General features: G+C 35.9%; 1 protein-coding gene across 18 annotated transcripts in view; it reads right to left on the bottom strand.

The window, feature by feature from the left end:
* The window catches only part of ablim1b (actin binding LIM protein 1b), a 161,598-nt gene that overhangs the window by 64,867 nt on the left and 76,033 nt on the right, over positions 1-20,698 (bottom strand). For all 18 annotated transcript variants that reach the window (XR_012387608.1, XR_012387606.1, XR_012387605.1 and 15 more), the window contains 2 exon segments: positions 5,602-5,785; positions 2,854-2,963 (listed from right to left, as the gene is read on the bottom strand). Coding sequence is in view for 14 of the 18 variants with exons in the window: in XM_073917624.1 (XP_073773725.1) it covers positions 2,854-2,963; positions 5,602-5,785 (294 nt within the window). In the remaining 4 variants the exon portion in view is untranslated.

Raw genomic sequence — 20,698 nt, 5'->3', positions numbered from 1 at the left:
AGAGAAATTAAAGGCATGCTTCAAAATGAGCTGTGTTCAGTCCACCTGTCATGGGGTTTATCTAAACTCTCTGACTGCTGTGCAGTAAAAGCTGCATTATCATGCCTTTAACAATCAGCACCTTCCAAAAATCAAGTCATTTATCTGGACTAAAGACTTTCATCAGCTTCAAATCATTTCCTGGAGCTCATGAATGACAAATAATCAGCCAAGCATGACACAAAGAGATATTCAGCAGCGCTCTTTAAGTTCCTGTGTCTGCGGATGCGGGAAGAAGGAAAGATATCTGAGAAAGACAGAGAGGAAGTTCATGGGCATATGTGAATAAATCAAACAAAATGCATTATTAACACTAAAAAGGTGAATTAGCCATCATGCAAGACATAATATAGGCCAGTATTTCATTTTGCTTGCTTATTTATTATATTTTTTTTTACATCCCTATGTCATTATTTAGCACTTTATTTAAGAATTTAATTAAAGCTCAAGTTAATTAAAAAAATATTTTAAATGACTTTATGACAATTAAGTTCTAATTTTAATATATTATATTGTTCTAAATATATTTAATTTGTATTTCTTCATTCATTAATCCTAAATATATTCTATATTTTACTGAATATTAAATAACACACTCCGGCTCCTTTCTTCCCACGATAATCCAAATCCAAACTTCACTGATGCATGGACACTGATGCGCAGTGTTTTCTCAATCAGCTCAATCCCATGACGCAATGCTAACAATTACATTAATTCTCTCCTCTGCAACACAGCAGCTATTCATTGCTAAATTGCTCCCGTAATTGTCCATCACCTGATGTCGTTATGTAACAACAACAATTCCCCGCATTATGACAATTTGATTCTAATGAGTGCAGCCATTTACTATAACAAGGAAACACAGCGCCTCAGGAAATCTGCACATTCAACACATGCGGAGTCCTGGCCTGTCAGCATCTATCAGTCTTGAATGCAGAAAAAAAGTGGATGGCCGGAGAGTGTAGCAGAGAGAGAACGGGACACGTAGCAGCGCTCTGGGCTTTTCATTGACTCTTGGGGCCCCGCAGCTTAAATTACACCAAGAGGAGCCCTAATCTACCGGAGGAGGATGGAGAAACTTCCTCAAAGTGAGATAAAAGAGAGAGAGGAATCAAAGAGAGAAACGTTTATAAGGAGATCAGCTTTTCCCTGGTTGACAGCACAGGAATTGCTCTAAGTATCCTGTCAACTCAAGTAACCCTAGAGGAGTCTGAAAGGGAGCTTGGAAGCTTATTAAAGCGATATTTCAGAATAAATATTTGTAGTTTAAAAGCTATCATGGTGTTGTGGATGACTGCCAAAGCATTCCTATAGTTAATGTATAGAACATACAGTGTATTCTGACTGGTATTAGTAGATTATTTTAAACAGACTGGATTTTGGAATGGTGCTGCAATGTTTCTGCTGGCTGCCAAGGAGTTTTTATACAGTTTCACTACAATATACACTGCTGTCACACTTTACAATAAGGGTTCATTAGTTAATCTTAGTTAATGTGTTTACTAACATTAGCTAATTATGAACAATACTTGCACATTAAGAAAGGACATTCAGAAATATTGTCAAAATGCACATTGCTTATGACCCATTCTTCAGAAATGATGTTGAACAAACCTTGTTTGTGAAGTAGTCATCTGTGGGAGTAAACATGCAGATTAAAAGGACCCCTAGCTACATTACTAAAGGAGCAAATTCTGATGTGCTCATTTGTGTACATGCGTACCCAAACATTTAGAACATAATTTTAAAGTTATAGTCCAACATTTACTAATGCATTACTAAAATCCAAACTGTTAGTTAATGCAGTGGTTCCCAAAGTGTGGGTCGTGGGATAATGTGTGGGCACAAAAGAGGTGGATGAAGATATACACACCTTATGCCTAGTGCCTAGCATTGTATAACTAGTGTTGTGATCAGGGATGCAGCAGTTGGTCAAGTCTAGGTTCAGCATTGTTATTTGACTAAAGAATGGTCAGCTGACTACCTGAACATAATGAATGACCAGATTATTTTGTCAATGAGATGTTTTATTCCCTGATGGCACAGGCAATGAATGACAATGGCAGGATTTATTTGGCTTAAATTTTGAAAGAGTGGTTCAGGGAGCATACATCATTCTTACATATGGATTGGTCACCACAGAGTCCAGATCCAAACTATATTAACAATGTTTGGGATGTGCTGGATGAGACTTTGTACAGTTGTCCAACTCTTCCATTGTCATTGAAAGATCTTTGTGAAAAAAAGTAATGCAACTCTAGATGGGAATAAATGTTGGGAAATATATTTAAACAATGCCACAGAGATTGTGTGGTGTCGAACAATGAAGCATCAAACATACATCATCTCACAATTTTTAGTAGATGCCAGGTTAACGTTACTGGCTGAAAATATGATGTATATGACACAAAAGACTTTAAACACTTCAAACGGGTTTGCTAAACTGGATGTCTGATAACCGAAAGACAGAACTAAAACAACAATTTGATTATTGTTACACAACACAAAAAATTGCACTTATTTACATTGCAATATTAAGTAAAATACAAACTACAAAACTACGGACATCAGATTCCCCAAAGGCAACTAATGTCATAAAAAGTGTCATAAAGTTTCTAATGAGATGGAGAGGCAGTGAGTTTCAAACTAGAAATGACCTTGAGTCTTGAGCGGGATAAGATCTGTCACCACACGCCTTCAATTCACATTATAACACATCTATTAAAGGGGGATAATGGTGGCAAGCTGAAATCTGAGCAGGACACTAAAACATAACTAATAAGCACTAAAGTGTGTGTGTGAATGTGAACTTACTACTAGAGGCGCTGACGTCTTTGGAAGTTGGCGAAGTTGGCTGGACGCAGCGCTGGCAGAGACAGTCTTTTCCATTAAACGTGACTCTATCACCAGCGGGAAACGGCCGTCTGGCAAAAAAAGAAAGATGCAGAGGCATTTAGTCATATACACTGGCATATCAAAAGTTTTAAGTCATAAAAATTACTTTTGAAAGAAATAATATTTTTTACATTTAATAAGGATTTTGATCAGAAGTGACAGATACAAATACTATCTGATCAAAATTCTTGCTTGTTTAGTGTCACATGATACCCCTTCTCAAAAAGCCTTGAAATCTTTGAAATGTTGATAATAATAAGCTATGTATCTTGACCTTATTTTAGAAGAAAAGTTTAACACCATCATAGGAATTCATTTTAAAATATTAAAATAGACCATTGTTATTCTAAATCACATTAATATTTTACATTATGGACATTTTTACTTATTTTCATCAAATACATGAACATAACATGCATTATCCAAAACTAACTTGTTAATCATAATAATTAGTTAATTGGAAAATTAGCTTCTATTATTTGAATTTAGCTTCAATTATTTGAATCTCTGTATTTGATTGACTGCTAGCTAAACTGTGGTGTATAAAAGCCATGGCTAATCATTGCGATCACACTCATAAAGTATTTTTCCATCCACCTATTTTAGATATGTGCATAAAACAATGGTTGATGGAAACATTGATGGAAAATTATGCATAAAAAAGTATGCGCATAACTGAGAAGGATAAACTTTTTATTGGAAAAGAAAAAAATGCACATAAACTGATATAGAAACACTTTTACAAATTCCAGTATGTGCATTAAAAAAAGATCATGTGATTTTGTAATAAGGGTTTATGTGATGGAAAATGTGTGTGAATGGACAAATCAGCCAGCTTAGCACATTGTAAAACATCTGAATTTTTTTTTTTTTTTGTTATTCTAAAACGCAGTCTTAACCATTTCAGTATTAGTGTTGTTATAATATTAATTTTTACATTCAGAACTTTCAAGAGCTTCTGTGCTCCGCATCTCATGCCTTCAAACACCAGCATGTGATCATCAGTGTGTAGCCATTATCTTCTGAGGTGCAAGTCATTTATTAAATAAAAAAAAAAAAGATTCAAATAAAGAAAACTTCTCCTCCTGCAGCAAATTCCGTTTTTACTGTTGATCTTAGGCGCCAGTTTATCAGGAAGTGACGATTTTATTCTCTTGAACTCATTGAATGGAAAAATGTTTTATTCGCAATTGTTTTATGCAATATTCCAGTTATGCGCATACATTCACATCTTTGGATGGAATCATGGTTATAGATACAGTGCATCCGTAAAGGATTCATAGCGCTTTACTTTTTCCTTATTTTTTGTTACAGCCTTATTCCAAAATGGATTAAATTCATTTATTTCCTCAACATTCGTCACGCAATACCCTTTAATGACAATGTGAAAAAAAGTTTTTTTGAAATTTTAACAAATTTATTAAAAATAAAAAACTTGAAAAATCAAATGTACATAAGTATTCACAGCCTTTGCCATGAAGCTCTAAACTGAGCTCAGGTACATTCTGTTTCCACTGATCATTCCTGAGATGTTTCAGCAGCTTAATTGGAATTCACCTGTGGTAAATTCAGTTGATTGGACACATATTTGAAAAGGCATACACCTGTCTATATAAGGTCCCAGGGTTGAAAGTGCATGTCAAAGCACAAACCAAGCATGAAGACAAAGGATTTGTCAGTAGAACTCAGAAACAGGACTGTCTCGAGGCACAAGGCTGGGAAGGTTACAGAAACATTTATGCTGCTCTGAAAGTTACAATGAGCACAGTGGCCTCCATCATACATAAGTAGATGATGTTTGGAACCACCAGGACAGCTGGCCAGCCAACTAAGCTGAATGATCGAGAGAGAAGGGCCTTAGTCAGGGAAGTGATCAATAACCCGATGGTCACTCTGTTTGAGCTTCAGTGTTCTTCTGTAGAGAGAGGAGAACCTTGCAGGAGGACAACCATCTGTGTAGCAATTCACTAATCAGGCCTGTATGGTAGAGTGGCCAGACGGAAGCCACTCCCACCTGGAATTTGCCAAAAGGCATTTGAAGGACTCTCAGACCCAAAATTCTCTAAAATTAAACTCTTCAGAGTAAATGCCAGGCATTACGTTTGTAGAAAACCAGGCACCGCTCAACACCTGGCTATTACCATCCCTACAGTGAAGCATGGTGGTGGCAGCATCATGCTGTGGGGATGTTTTTCAGCAGCAGAAACTGGAAGACTAGTCAGGACAGAGGGAAAGATGAATGCAGCAATGTACAGAGAAATCCTCAGACTGGGGCGACGGTTCATCCTCCAGCAGGACAATAACCCAAAGCACACCACCAAAATATTAATGGATGGGCTTCGCAACAACTCGGTGAATGTCCTTGAGTGGCCCAGCCAGAGCCCAGACCTAAATCCTTTTTAACATCTCTGGAGAGATCTGAAAATGGCTGTACACCGTTGCTTCCCATCCAATCTGATAGAGAACAATTTCAAAAACTCTTTTTTTCACATTGTCATTATGGGGTTTTGTGTGTAGAATTTTGAGGAAATTAATTAATTTAATGCATTTTGGAATAAGGCTGTAGCATAAAAAACTGGAAAAAATAAAGCGCTATGAATACTTTCCGGATGCACTGTATGTGTTACACATTTGAATGTAGAGGGCCTGCTTTTGCGTAACTCTTACTTGCAAACAGTACAGACGAAACATGTAGGGTGGTAGGTCTTCCCAAGAGCGGTGACCACCTCTCCTTCAACAAAGTCTCCACAGCCGTTACAGCGAGTGCCATGAAGCCTCTGGTAGTCCAACGTGCATAAATACTCTCCATTCTTCATGAAGAAACCACCCTGGGCCAGGTCACAACCGCACACTAAACATAAACACAACAACAGACAAGACATTAGGACAATCTGAACAGACACCACATTCTTTGAAAATAAGTTTGGCTCTAGTTGAGTTACACTACTGCATGGCTTTTGCACATCAAGTTGCACAGTTTTGGCTGCTAGCTAACACAAGGTCACGGAGCTTCTGCTTATTTTTGCCTGTGTGTCTGTGGACAAAAATTGTAAAAAAAAAAAAAAAAAAAAGAGAGTTTGGTTCACTGAAGATTTCCTGAGCTTTCAAGACTCTGGCACAAGTTCAGACACTTTATATAGGTCCGCATGAATAGGTGCGTTAGGTCTGCGTATTGGCAAGCGTGTGTGTGTGTGTAATCCTGCCGTCACACATGCCAGATCCGTCTGAAAGCTCCTTGGCAGGCCGAGACTGATATTTAACAGCTTGTTTAGTGTCACATGATACCCCTTCTCAACAAGCCCCTTTTTCTATCTCTTCCTCTCTGTCCTTCTTGCTCTCTATCTGTTTTTCTCTGTCTATCCTACCACATTTCAACCAGTAAAATATTTGCGGGCACAGTTTTTCACTTTATTTATTAATGTTTATATTCCATGAGAAATCACAGTGATTGCAAACAATGATTAAATCAATTCCTGATTGATAAAATAAAGTCACGTCCCTTTTTCTAGTTTGAAACAATTTCACTCTAAACTATTTAAATAATGTGATTAGCACACTGGTCTTCATTCCCATGGAAGAGCTCTGGGAGAATATAAGTGCAAGAGAGAATCAGGCCTGAAACATTTACCGTGTTTTTCATATTTATGCATTAATCATCCATTAGGAAGAGCCACTGCTTACGTTTAACTTGTTGTTTATATTTATTTTGTCATTAAACTTCATGTTCAACATTTGCTGGATCCTGCTTAGTTTTGCTTTAAATTTGTACCCCATTATATTGGGTTCAAAGCTAAGGATTTTTTTTTCTACTTGGGCCAGTTGTTCAGATTTTTACTTGCCCTGCCAAAATTTGAAAAGTTTTTTCCTTGCACTTTAAAAAAGTGTCATGTATACACTACAGTGCTTTCAAAAAAATCTGCATTTGCACATCTGTGAAAATGACTAAAAACCCTGTATTATCTATGCCAGACCAGTATTTGGCACTGCTACCTTGTTAGTAAGCAGCACCTGTGGTAAAATAAAAACTTGGTGGCTTGGCACTGATGTGTATGTAGATTTTGCTGTGTGTGCAAGGTGGGCTGCAACACTGTTGGGTGTAATGTAAAGTAAATCCACACTTTGCTGATAAAGCATAAAAAAGCACTTGAGCGACAACAACACTACCACATACTCTGCCATTGTTGTGTGTTAGTTTCAGGCCCGGCGCTAGGGGGGGGGGGGAATTGGATGGCAAAGGGGGGCATTGCCCCCTCAGAAAGAATTTGTGCCCCCCCCAGTTTTCATATTGTTCACTCAAAACTGAAAATTCTTTCTGTCATTATTTACTAACACTCCTGTCGTTCCAACCTTTGGAACACACATTTAAATATTTAAAAATATATGACATAGCAATTAAATTATGAAAATTGTGAGATTAAAGCTAGTCCTATAGTCCAGAGGTCCGGTCCCTGCGTCAGGTCAGGTGCGCCCGTAAACAAAATTCTGATGTTGGTTGTGTAATAGGCTAGGTGAAGCGTGATGACTCGGTTAAGCTGATTTCACTGTATTTATTTACCGGTTATACGAATAGTCTGATCGTGGGTCAGCGTGCATGTGTGGGCATAATTTGACGTCTTTACCTAAAACTTTTAACATTCATATGCCTGTTATTTGAAATAAAACGGAAATAAATAAGGAGAATAACATATGATTTAAAGCACTCGTTTGGCACTAAAGCCATGATCCGTCTGCATTAATAAGCGGTAATGTTGCATTACCGTCATTTATAAAATCAGTAATAGCGAAACTGTGCATATTATTATTACTATTAAAACGTATATTACTGCCTTAGGTCAGTAACAAAGTAAAGTAATAATAAATGTGAATAAATAGCCTAAATGAAAGGAACAAGAGAGACCAAAATCAGCCATTAGGTCTAGTGCCCCCTATGGATTTAAAGTGCCCCCTCAGTTCTGATATCCTGGTGCCGGGCCTGGTTAGTTTGCACTGTCACCTCCCTAAACACGTAAAATGCACACACATGACGTCATCATTTTCAAAGACTAATTTTAAGGTGGGTTTACACTAACATGACAATAGCATCCTTTTCATCACAAATTTTTGAAACCCATTTTCAAATATGTGAAAAAATGCTGTTGGTGTGTAAACAAACAGGCAAACACATACAGTTTCCTGTTTTTGGCTGAAAACAATGTTGTGTAAATGGCCCCTTAGAAAGGCAGCTGCCACCAGGGGGCCCAAAGAAAGTGCCATCATCGCCAACTTTAGGGGTGCATCTTAGCACTTTGCTTAGGAGAAGCAGGTGCCACAGCAACACAGCCTCAAAGCTAGATGGTGACAAAGGAAAGGTGCTAGTGGCCCCTAGGGGTGGGGAGTACTACTGGGCAGCATCCAGGGTGGCTGCCAGGCACTGTGAAGGAGTTCTACCAGCTGGTAATGTTTATCCCCTCTTGCTTCAGTTGCTCTTTATCCATCTTTCTCTCACCTCATCTATTTCTATGGTGCAAAGCTTCGCCCAGGCTGTGATAGAGTGGGGTTATGTAGTATCTAATGATCCCATGGTGGATGGTCTTGTCCACCCCTTGTTCCCTGATGGCTGGGATGGCTCCTTCATGTAAGAGGACCAGAAATGGAGTCATCATTCGCTGACTTTAGTAGATACATAAATCATTGCTGTGATAGGGAGAAATGTGTCCTGTAGAAATTTTGATAGAATTACTGTTAGTGAGTGACAAAAAGGAGCTTTTAGCAAACTTTATAGGATGGAGCAATACAAGGCCATCCACCAAGGATCATCCACTACCAGACAACACAAGGGAGTTCTTTGAGGTTATCCTTTTTTCCGTTCCAACTCTTGCCTGTTCCTTCTCAACCATCCTTTCTCTCAACTCGACAATCCCTAATGCAAGGTGTTGTGACCACTTAGGGTATTCATCTAATCCCTGTAATCCTTCTGTCCCCTGACATCTCCTCCTCGTCACTGTCTGGCAGCAATGCACTGTTCCCAATGCACCTTCCTCCCCCCAAAACAGAGGTTAGATACAGCCTCTGATGGCAGATGTCCCTCAAAGCTCCAGTGTGCAGTTTTGATACTTACAAAAAATGTAAGTATACACTAAGCAGCAGCCCCTCGTGTATGACAGCCGCATAAACATAAACTAAACACCAGTGCAAATCTTCCAGGCCTGTTTTTCTCTCCCCCTCTTTGTCACATTATATCTTTCCAGAGCTCCTCCTTAGGACTAGAGACCAGTATGTCACACAGATGTCTCTCATAAATATTTAGTCCAACAGCCTCGTTGGTTGGATCTTGGCCCTGCCCTGCTTCCTACTTAATAATTTAAAGAATTATTGTTTTCATCAGCTTATGAAACTCCTTCACACATTACTGTTTGGGAAATAACTCAGGCCATAGTTTCTATATTTAAAAGGGAGGGCATAGGGGAAGCACCTTTTTGAATCATACTATGACAAAAGGACACTAATTTTAATGGATTTTAAAGGAACACTCCAATTTGTTTTTATAAATAGACAAATCTACTTAAAGGGCACCTATTTTACCCCCTTTTCAAGATTTAAGATAAGTCTTTTGTGTCTCTAGAATGAGTCTGAGAAGTTTCAGCTCAAAATACCCATCAGATTATTTATTTTACCTTTCTGGATTTGGGAAATTTGCGTTGTTAATACATTGTAGCTGTTTTTGTTGCCTGTGCCTTTAATGCAAATTAGCTGATTCTCTCCACCTACCATTTTCACGTGCATGTCAATATATCTCTCTGTATTGCTCTGATGCATGTCGCTGTCATGTAGATAAACAGCACAGTGACAGACAAGAATGAAGCAGATCTCCCTTACTACAGTAAGCACTTTCTCAATAATATTTGATGTATTTATTGTGGGGTTAATTCAAGGCTTTCTGCAACAAGGAGTCACACACAATGACATTATAGCATACACACACACACACACACAGATGCGCACTTTGCATATCCTGTATTGTGAATATTATTATACTCTTTACTACGAAGATATATTAATACATAGCTGTCAATCAATTCAGTGGACAGGGAAACCACACTCCTACTTCACGTTGCGGTGGCCCTCAAAATAAGAGGGATTTGGATCCTATTTTAACGTCAGAAGATAAAAGAAAAGAGACTTATTGTGTTTCTATCACTCCAACATGACTGTGGACAATATACACACAGTTCTTTGTAAAGAGCTTCCAAAAGATGATTTTCATCATAGGTGCCCTTTACGTTTCCAAGAGTTATACAGTTACCATTTTTAATCCATTGCTGGAAGCACTGTTAGCTTAGCATACATCATTGAATCTGATTAGACCATTAGCATTTAATTTCTTTTAAATAGTTTTAATAATTTTCTTATTTATACCTTGACTATTTTGTTGTTACATTACAGCATGCACTGCTTTGATGCGTAATATCATTGCAACTGCTGCATCTATTTTACAGCAGCAAAGTTCCTTGATTATTACGCCAGAATGCATAGTTCCTAGCCATATCAGCTTAGAAAATAGCAACTTTTTATTTTCCGTCAGTCATATAACTACAGAAGTGTCAAGCTTTTAATAGGAAGATTTTTGATTTTAAAAGAGATGCTAATGGTGTAATCCGAATCAATGTGTTATTCTAAGCTAAGCTAAAAAGTGCTCCCGACAGACAGAGATTGGATGAATGGATTAAAAAAAAAAGTAAAACTTAAATGTTTAACTGTAGGTTAGTTCTTAAATGAGCCTTTTTCCAAAAAGTGGAGTGTTCCATTGTGCATGACTATAAGAACCAGTAATAAAATTGACATGGATACCAAACAATTTAACACAAAGTAGCAGTGATATATTAACATCTCTAGTGAGTAAAAGTTGATTACATATAGCTTGATCAGTAACAACCCAGGAATTTCATTGGCAAATAAATAAACCATTTGCAGTAAGCATTTTGTTTAAACGCCTTTTACGTAATGCTTTCAAAACAAATCCTGAATGTTATTTGTACTCCCATCTCCTCAGCTGTTATCATATCTTTTGCTTCATTTAATCTGTCTTCTGGTTCTGGAAGATTAGGTCCATTTAAACAGACAAATGTGACAAGCAGGTGGCAGTGGCGACAGTAGTGATTAGCAGAGAGAGAGAGAGTTGTGTAAGCGTCGCAGCCAATGCCCTCACTTGTGTCTGGCATTTGGATAACCTTCAGTGACAGGGTACAGAATGCCAGAATGCCAGTTTAGAAAATGTCATAGCCATTAATGTTGATGCATGCACATCTTACAAACACAGTCCACTATACACAACCGCCATTCTCTCATTACTATCCAGATTCATACTGTATATGAACGCAGTATCTACAGTTGAAGTCAGAATTATTAGCTCCACTTCGATTTTTTAAAATATTTTCCAAATGATGTTTAACAGAGTAAGGAAATTTTCACAGTATGTCTGATAATATTTTTTCTTCTGGAGAAAGTCTTATTTGCTTTATTTTGGCTAGAATAAAAAGCAGTTTTTAATTTTTGAACACCATTTTAAGGTCAAGATTATTAGCCCCTTTGAGCTATATTTTTGATAGTCTACAGAATAAACCATCTTTATACAATAACTTGCCTAATTACCCTAACCTGCCTAATAAATCTAGTTAAGCCTTGAAATGTCAATTAAGCTGTATAGAAGTGTCTTGAAAAATATCTAGTGAAATATTATTTACTGTCATCATGGCAAAGATAAAATAAATCAGTTATTAGGAATGAGTTATTAAAACTAATAAGTTTAGAAATGCGTTGAAAAAAAATTCTCTCCGTTAAATAGAAATTGGGGAAAAAATAAACAGGGGGCTGATAATTCAGGGGGGCTAATAATTCTGACTTCAACTGTACATACAATGTTTTCCTTTCATCAAAAGAGATGCATTAAATACAGAGGCTGGAATGACTGGGAATTAGTGGTGTAATGGATCGCAAATCTCACGGTTTGGATCACTAAATGATTTATTAGTCACGGATCGGACCATTTTTCAGTCAGTCAAAAAGGGGAGGAGACAAATGTAATTTGCTTTCAATTAATTACAAAAACAGAATTGCAAGACTCTTTTGATTTTAACAAACATAACCGATAAATTTATTAAAAATAAAATGAAGAAATAATCAGCTGAATAAAAATAAACTGTTAAATATTTAGAAATGTGAAAAATTCACTGTTACTACTACTTTTGCTGATAACACTAAATGTATAAATCTAACATTATTTGTACAACTCATATTTATTTTTAGTCTCATTTTCAATAAATGATTTAGTTATTTACTCCTAAAACATCATGTTTCATTGCTAGATGATAATTTTAGAAGAATTATTCAGTGGAGTATTTTTGATGGCTGGTTGTCACCACCTATTGGTTAAATAATGTAATTGCTGCCAATAACTTTCATTTTTGAGTGTCATTAAATGCATAGTGTATTTAATCTTTACCATAAACATCAGTGCTTTCATGTAAACTATGAGCTGTTATTCCAGTACAGCTGTGCTTGTAACTTCATAACAAACTCAAAAAACTAAAGACTGAATCGCTTTCTTGATTTTTGCATTTTCAGATCTAAATGCAGCGATTTGAAGGATTAATAAATATATGCATATCACCATCATTTATGTTGCTAGTTGTTGAAATGCCTTGATGCAGGCTAAACAAATGACAAAAAACACCTTTAATGAAAGCCACCACATCCTAAATAACCAACCACAACTTCTTTCGTCATCATTATATTTTACAGGAAAGCCTAAATGCTTTCATACATGTGATTTGAATGATGCGAGAGCCAGTCTTTCTGCTATCGTTACAAATTTAGGATTAATCTACCAGTAAAAAATTTATTAATCCACAGGTCACGTGTGTTCTGAACCGTGGATTGTGATCCATACGAACCCCGGGATTTCAGCTGTGCGTTTGAGTGTGTGTAAGCCATGAACAATGACGCAAATGTAATGCCACCGTTGACTGTCTGTCAGATCCCTGCTGAACAGAACAGCCTGTAACTCCTTCCACAACAAACATCCAGCCAAAACCCATCTCTGTCTGAATGGAAACCGGAAAATAGACTCATATGAACTAATGGAAAGACTTCCATTTGATTCAGTTCAAACATGACTGTTTTATTTCAGGTTCTACTTCATGTAAGTTCAGATTCAGTTCAGATACTATGACACAAAGAGCCTACAAAACAAAGCCAAGTTGCAATCTGTGTAGAGCGTAGTGAGCCTCGGGTTTCCCATACAGTGCAGACATCAAACAAGCTTTCACAGACTTCATCAATATTTTAATGAGTTTCCCAGCATGCTGCACTTTAGTGGATAGCACACTTTAAGCATGCGTTTCTCTCCGCTTCTACTGCATAAAGTGAGCCATTTTTTTCAAACAGCAGTGGGATTTACAGTATAGACACATATAATCACTTCTCGACTACTATGTTTTAACTGTGTGGTTTTATGCTTCATTTTTCCACACTCTGAGATCAGCCAATGGAGCAGATAAAATGATTTCCAAACACGAACCCTGGCTGGCATCAGGGGCCCCTTGGCACTGTGCATGTGACCATTTATTATCCACGTAAAATTACCAACATTGTTGTTATGACAGAGAAAGGCTACCACATTGTATGCCAGGCCTGTCCGGCCTCATTACTGGAGATCTCTGGCAGAATATGTGGGAGAGGTTTTAATTCAGCCAACAATTACATTCATTAAACTAAAATGATTAATGAGCATCTTTTCAATGAATCGGTTGATCTGGTTCATAGGGCTGCACAATATATCATTTAAGCATCGATATTGCAATGTGATCGCAATAGTCACATCGTAGTATACTGTTAAAGTCAGAATTATTAGCCCCCCTGAATTATTAGCGTTTATTTTTTTCACCAATTTCTGTTTAATGGAGGGAAGATTGTTTCAGCACATTTCTTAGCATAATAGCTTTAAAAACTTTCTTTGTCATGATGACAGTATATAATATTTTACTTGATATTTTTCAAGACACTTCTATACAGCTTAAAGTGACATTTAAAGGCTTAACTAGGTTAATAAGGTGAACTAGGCAGGTTAGGGTAATTAGGCAAGTTATTGTATAACGATGGTTTGTTCTGTAGATTATCGAAAAAAAAATTGCTTAAAGAGGCTAATAATTTTGTCCCAAAAATGTTTTTTTAAAAATTAATAACTGCTTTTATTCTTGCTGAAATAAAACAAATAAGATTTTCTCCAGAAGTTAAAATATTATCAGACATACTGTGAAAATTTCCTTGCTCTGTTGAAAATAATTTGGGAAATATTTAAAAAAATAAAATTAAATCAAAAGGGGGCTAATAATTCTGACTTTAACTGTATATGCAATGGTAAGTTTGTATTATAATGTATCATTTGCATGTGTTTTTAATGCCTGTTATCGTATAATTATTTTAAAAGCACATAAGGTATTATTTGTGACTGTAACTACAACTAATTCTATTGAATTATTTTAATTTTTATCATTCAGTTACTGTACTTGAATACTGACTCAGGAAACGATAAAACACTTTATTTCAATTGTATATTTTTCTTGACTGTACTTATAGATTGTTTTGCATGAAAATACTCACAACACGTGCAAACAGAGAAATGCACTGCAAATAGCACAGACCACAACGAAAGTGTGTCAGGGGACCCCAAAAGTTTATAGATTGTTTATTAGACTTTATGTAGATGCAAATAGTAAACATTAATTCATCAATCTTTGACTAAACACTTGCATGAAAGGACTCATAACACATACAAATACAGAAATCAACATCTAACTGAACAGACAACAACGAAAATGTGTTGAGGGAGCCCAAAAATTTTATATATTATTTATTAGATTTGCATTCCCACTGCAGAATCATCTAAATCGATCTACCACTATAAATTCTTTCCAAATAGAGATAATAAGTCATCTGGTAAACCTGTATTCATATTGCAATATAAATTGCAAAATAAAAAATATCACAATGTTATATTTTTCCAATATCGTGCAGCCCTAGAACATTCTAAAAGATTCATCATTATTATGTGTTTGTAACGATATGGTTGCAGATGCTAATTATTAATAAACAAAGATTTAATAGCAGCCTCTTTTTTTTCAGAAAGATGCCAAGGATGGACTATTTATCAGCAGTCATATCGGTTTCAGTAAGAATGGTAGATGTTCACTTGCAGTTTTATCGATTTCTGCAGTTAAGGTTGTAAACTAATATCATTTGTTGACTGTATTGTTTGCTTTTTGTGTTATCAATCAATTTATTGGTTGCCAGCTGTCAAATATAGAGACATCAGTTATAGTTATTGGCCAAAATTTTAATTTTGGTGCATTCTTAAAATATATTGTAAAGATAGGTGTCTTTTGAAAACAAAGCCTTTTTAAAAGACATAATAATGCATGATATATGAGGATCTTTCCAATCAATCATTTAAACAGATTCAAAAACAATCTGAACAACTCTGAACGACCAGGGATCTCCAGTGGCCTGCAAAAAGGTAAAGATTACTTAAGTCTCCTAGAGTTAAACAGTTTAGTCACTTTTTGAATCCATTGGCGGGAGAACTTTTAGCTTAGCTTAGCATACATTATTGAATCGGATTAGATCATTGGCATCTTGCTGAAAAATGTCAAAAAAAAAAAAAAACTGTTTCAATAATTTTCTTGTATGTTGTATGAGCATATTCCCAATAAATAATTTAAGCAGATTCTCAAAACATTCTGAACGACTCTGAACGACCAAAACTCTTCCGTAGCTTGTAAATAGGCTAAGTTTATTTAAGTCTCCTAGTGTTAAACAGTTGAGTTTGACTATTTTTGAATCTATTAACAGGAAAACTTTTGGCTTAGCTTAGCAAACATGATTAAATCAGATTAGACTAATAGCATCTTGCTTAAATTTTCTTGAATAACAATTCATGTTGTATGAGCATCTTCCCAGCGAATAATTTAAGAAGCCTTGCAAAAACAGATCAGAACTACTGATCAACCAGAGAACCTGTAATAGGCTAAGATTACCTAAGTTCCCTAGAGATAAACAATTGAGTTTGATCAATTTTTAAATCTATTGGCAGAATTTGTTTTAGCTTAGTTTACCATATATCATTGAATCGGTTTAGACCATTAGCATCTTGCTCAAAAAAAAAAAAAGTTAAAATTTTATAATCATAGCGTACTAATACCTTATGTATTACTGAATACTGAGCTTGATCATTTTTAATCCATTGGCAGGAGAACTTTTAGCTTAGCTTAGCATACATTATTGAATCTGATTAGAACGTTAGCATCCTGCTCAAATTTCTAAAAAATAGTTTCAATTTTCTTGACTAATAATTCATGTTGTTTGAGCATCTTCCCAGTGAATAATTTAGGCAGATACGCAAAACAATCAGAACAACTGAACAGCCAGAGAGCCTGTAAATAGGCTAAGATTACATAAGTCCCCTAGAGTTAAACATTTGAGTTTGATCATTTTTTTAATCCATTGGCAGGAGAACTTTTAGCTTAACTTAGCATATATCATTGAATCAGATTAGACCATTAGCATCTTGCTCAAAAATTTTCCTAAAAAATTGTTTTAATTTTCTTGACGAATGATTCATGTTGTATGAGCATCTTCCCAGTGAATAATTTAGGCAGATTCACAAAACACTCTGAACAACTTAGTTGTTGAATTGGTTGTTGCAGAAAGATTAAATTTCACTGTATGACGATTTAAATGTCATTGCTTCTGAAATAAAGATACTTTCTTGCATAATTTAAATTTCTTATGAAGAAAAAAATAAACATCCATTAAAGTATTAAAAATTTATAACTTTCCAGAATATTCCAAATGAATCAGCTGATTCATAATAGCCTGACTTCATTTTTAGATCACACTATAAACTATAGAGTGTCCCATCATAAACATTGATAACTTGTACTCATTTATTCACTCATATTGCTGAGCCATCCTGATTGGTGATTTTCTGTATTGACAGAGTAAGCAAATGCTAATGGCGAGGTATGAACATTGAGCAGAGCTGCAAAATAAAATGCAGAGATGGTTAAAATGACCGCTGAGTCTACAGAGCTCTAATGTCTGATTCACCCGGGACCACATTCAGAGTCTGACCTCAGCAAGGAAAGCAGGTGTTAGGCTTCAAAAAGACCTTAAATTCTCAAACACATATATGTTCTCTGTGCTTACATTAATTTCCCATGAGCCACTGCATTTGTGGTTCATTTTGAATGACAGTTCGCAGCAGTTTTAATAAAGTGCACAGGAGAGTATAAATAATTGAATGGTGGAAAATTCATGACATCTAGAAAAAGGATGTATAGTCCAACACTAATAGGTTATAGGATTTTTTTTTTCTTAAAGAAATTAATAGTTATATTTAGCAAGGATGCATTAAATTGATCAAAGGTGATTGTGAGGACTTATTTATTCATTCATTCATTCATTCTCTTGTCAGCTTAGTCCCTTCATTAATCCGGGGTCGCCAGGGGAATGAACTGGAATGAACCGCCAACTTATCCAGCAAGTTTTTACACAGCGGATGCCCTTCCAGCCGCAACCCATCTCTGGGAAGCATCCACACACACATTCACACACACACTTATACACTACGGTCAATTTAGCTTACCCAATTCACCTGTACCGCATGTCTTTGGACTGTGGGGGAAACCGGAGCACCCGGAGGAAACCCACGCGACCGCAGGGAGAACATGCAAACTCCACACAGAAACGCCAACTGAGCCGAGGCTCGAACCAGCGTCCCAGTGACCTTCTTGCTGTGAGGCGACAGCACTACCTACTGCGCCTATGCTTCGCCCAGGACTTATTTAATTTATACTAAAATTTATTTTAAATAAATGTAATATATAACAAAAAGAATGTTTATATTCTACAAGGAATCCTATAAAACAATTTAATCATGATAATTAAATATGATGTTTGACAGTTAAAAAAATATTAATCATCATATGGATGAATTACACTGTAAATTAATTTTTTTTTTTACAGTTTTTCCTATTTTTTTTATTATTATTATTATGGGATCTTGATCTTTCTTCCAACAACTTTCAACCTTGAAAAGTTCGAAAAGTGACTTTTATTATAATTTTTAATAGTTTAAAGTGATATAGAGTTGAAGTCAGAATTATTAGCCCCCCTGTTTATTTTTTTCCCCAATTTCTGTTTATCGGAGAAAAGTTTTTTTTTCCGACACATTGCTGAACATAATGGCGTTAATAACTCCTTTCTAATAACTGATTTATTTTATCTTTGCCATGATGACAGTAAATTATATTTGACTAGATATTTTTCAAGACACTTATGTACAGCCTAAAGTGACGTTTAGAGGCTTAACTAGATTAATTAGGTTAACTAGGCAGGTTAGGGAAATTAGGCAAGGTATTGTATAAAGATAGTTTGTTCTGTAGACTATCAAAAAAAATTAAAAATAGCTTAAAGGGGCTAATAATTTTGACCTTAAAATGTTTTTAAAAAAATTCAACTGCTTTTATTTTAGCCAAAATAAAACACTTAAGACTTTCTCCAGAAGAAAAAATATTATCAGATATACTGTGAAAATTTCCTTGTTCTGTTAAACATCATTTGGAAAATATTTACAAAAGAAAAAAAAATTATATATATTATTAATTATACATTATTTATTATTTCAGACTGCTGAGATAAAAGTAATTTTGTTAAAATGTAGAGTTTCCACTTCACTTCCTAATCTGCAATTGCCTATTTGGATATATCACTAACTGTACTCAAAAAAAAAAAAAAAAAAAAAATTACTAATACTTTCCTTCTTAGACTTTATAGATCTGAAACTTGCCTATAGCACTTATTCATTGTTGCTCTTATAGTTGTGTAAATTGCTTCCTTGTCCTCATTTGTAAGTCGCTTTGGATAAAAGCGTCTGCTAAATTACTAAATGTAAATGTAAAATGTAAATGTAGAGTTGAATTTTCAACATTAAAAGTCGATAGAGCAAAGATCAAGGTCCCATAATGCAATTCACTGTAAATAAACAAAAAAACACTTATGAATCCCATAATGAATAAATTGTTAAATGACAAATATCGTTTACAGTGTACATATTAAAATAAAAGTTTTAAAATACCAAATAAGTGCACCTTTTTATACAGCCTAAATACATAAATAAATACAGCCTTTTTGAGTATAAGGTATCTTATCTTCAGGTATATAATCAAATAAGTACAAATTGATAAATACTGTATATACAAAATATTACCTACCTAAAGAGACAGTTTTAATAGTAGTCGTCTAATGGTAGAAGCCTGGTGCTATAATAATAACTCATCCAGAAGAAAATGTATTGCTCAGAAGTACCTATTTTTTTATACTGATGATTCAGGGAAAATAAAAAGCTGAAACATCTCTGCACTGTTAATGTAATATAATAATGTTAACTTATACTCACTGGCCACTTTATTATATACACCTTACTAGTACCAAGTTAAATCCCCTTTTGCCTTCAGAACTGCCTTAATCCTTTGTGGCATAGATTCAATAATGCTCTGGAAATATTCCCCAAAGATTTTTTTCCATATTGACATGAGAGCATCACGCAGTTGCTGCAGACTTGTCGGCTGCACATTCATGATGCGAATCTCCTGTTCCACCACATCCCAAAGGCGCTCTATTGAATTGAGATCTGGTGACTATGAAGGCCATTTGAGTACAGTGAACTCATTGTCATGTTCAAGAAACCAGTCTGAGATGATTCACGCTTTATGATATGGCGTGTTATCCTGCTGTAAGTAGCCATCAGAAGGTGGGTACACTGTGGTCTTAAAAAGATGGACATGGTCAGCTACAATACTCAGGTAGGCTGTGACGTTGGCAGACCAGCCAGTCTGGCACCAACAACCATGCCACGTTCGAAGTCACTTAAATCACCTTTCTTCCCCATTCTGATGCTCGGTTTGAACTGCAGCAGATCGTCTTGACCATGTCTACATCCCTAAATCCATTGAGTTGCTGCCATGTGATTGGCGGATTAGAAATATGTGTCAACGAGCAGCTGGATAGATGTACCTAATAAATTGGCCAGTGAGTGTATACAGTATGTAAAGACAGTTAAAATGCATAGACCTTTAGCTGAAGATAAATATTTCTATTTTTGCATATTTTACACTTTTCCTGCTACACAAAATGAATAATTTCTGAAATTATTTTGCGTACTTTTTTAGGATGACCTCTAGTTGGACTGACCGCTGGTCTCTGTTCCGAGTGAAGCCACAGTATTACAGCCTTTGCTCTGCCATTACAGGAACAGTTTCAGACACACGTCACTGCATAACAGTTTGTGTTTTGTATCCGAGGCAACTTGTTGACTTAATGCTGGGTTTTAGAGTGAGCAGTAAATTATTTGCTGCTTTCATGATGGTTTACAGTGTTATGGTTATAATGGCTTTTATGAGCGTCCACTTTGGAGACTGACACAGAAAGAATGGGAGGGAAATGTGAGCGAGGGTGAGTGCATTTAAACTAGAGAGCTGGTTTTACAACTGACAACTGTTTTTATTAATGGGAGAAGGAGTGGAAGGAGTGTTTGTATGTGTATGTGTGTGTGTGTGTGTGTGTGTGTGTGTGGTTGGTTGGTAATACGCGTCTCTGACAGTGACAGGTGCCAGGAAAATCCTCTCCACTATTTTAGTAAGCGCTGGCTGAACTTCCCTGGCTCTGCTTT

Source organism: Danio rerio, chromosome 12, assembly GCF_049306965.1.
Source record: "Danio rerio strain Tuebingen ecotype United States chromosome 12, GRCz12tu, whole genome shotgun sequence".
Taxonomy (NCBI): domain Eukaryota; kingdom Metazoa; phylum Chordata; class Actinopteri; order Cypriniformes; family Danionidae; genus Danio; species Danio rerio.
Note: the sequence above shows the minus strand (reverse complement) of the source record. Positions and strands in the feature narration are given on the sequence as shown.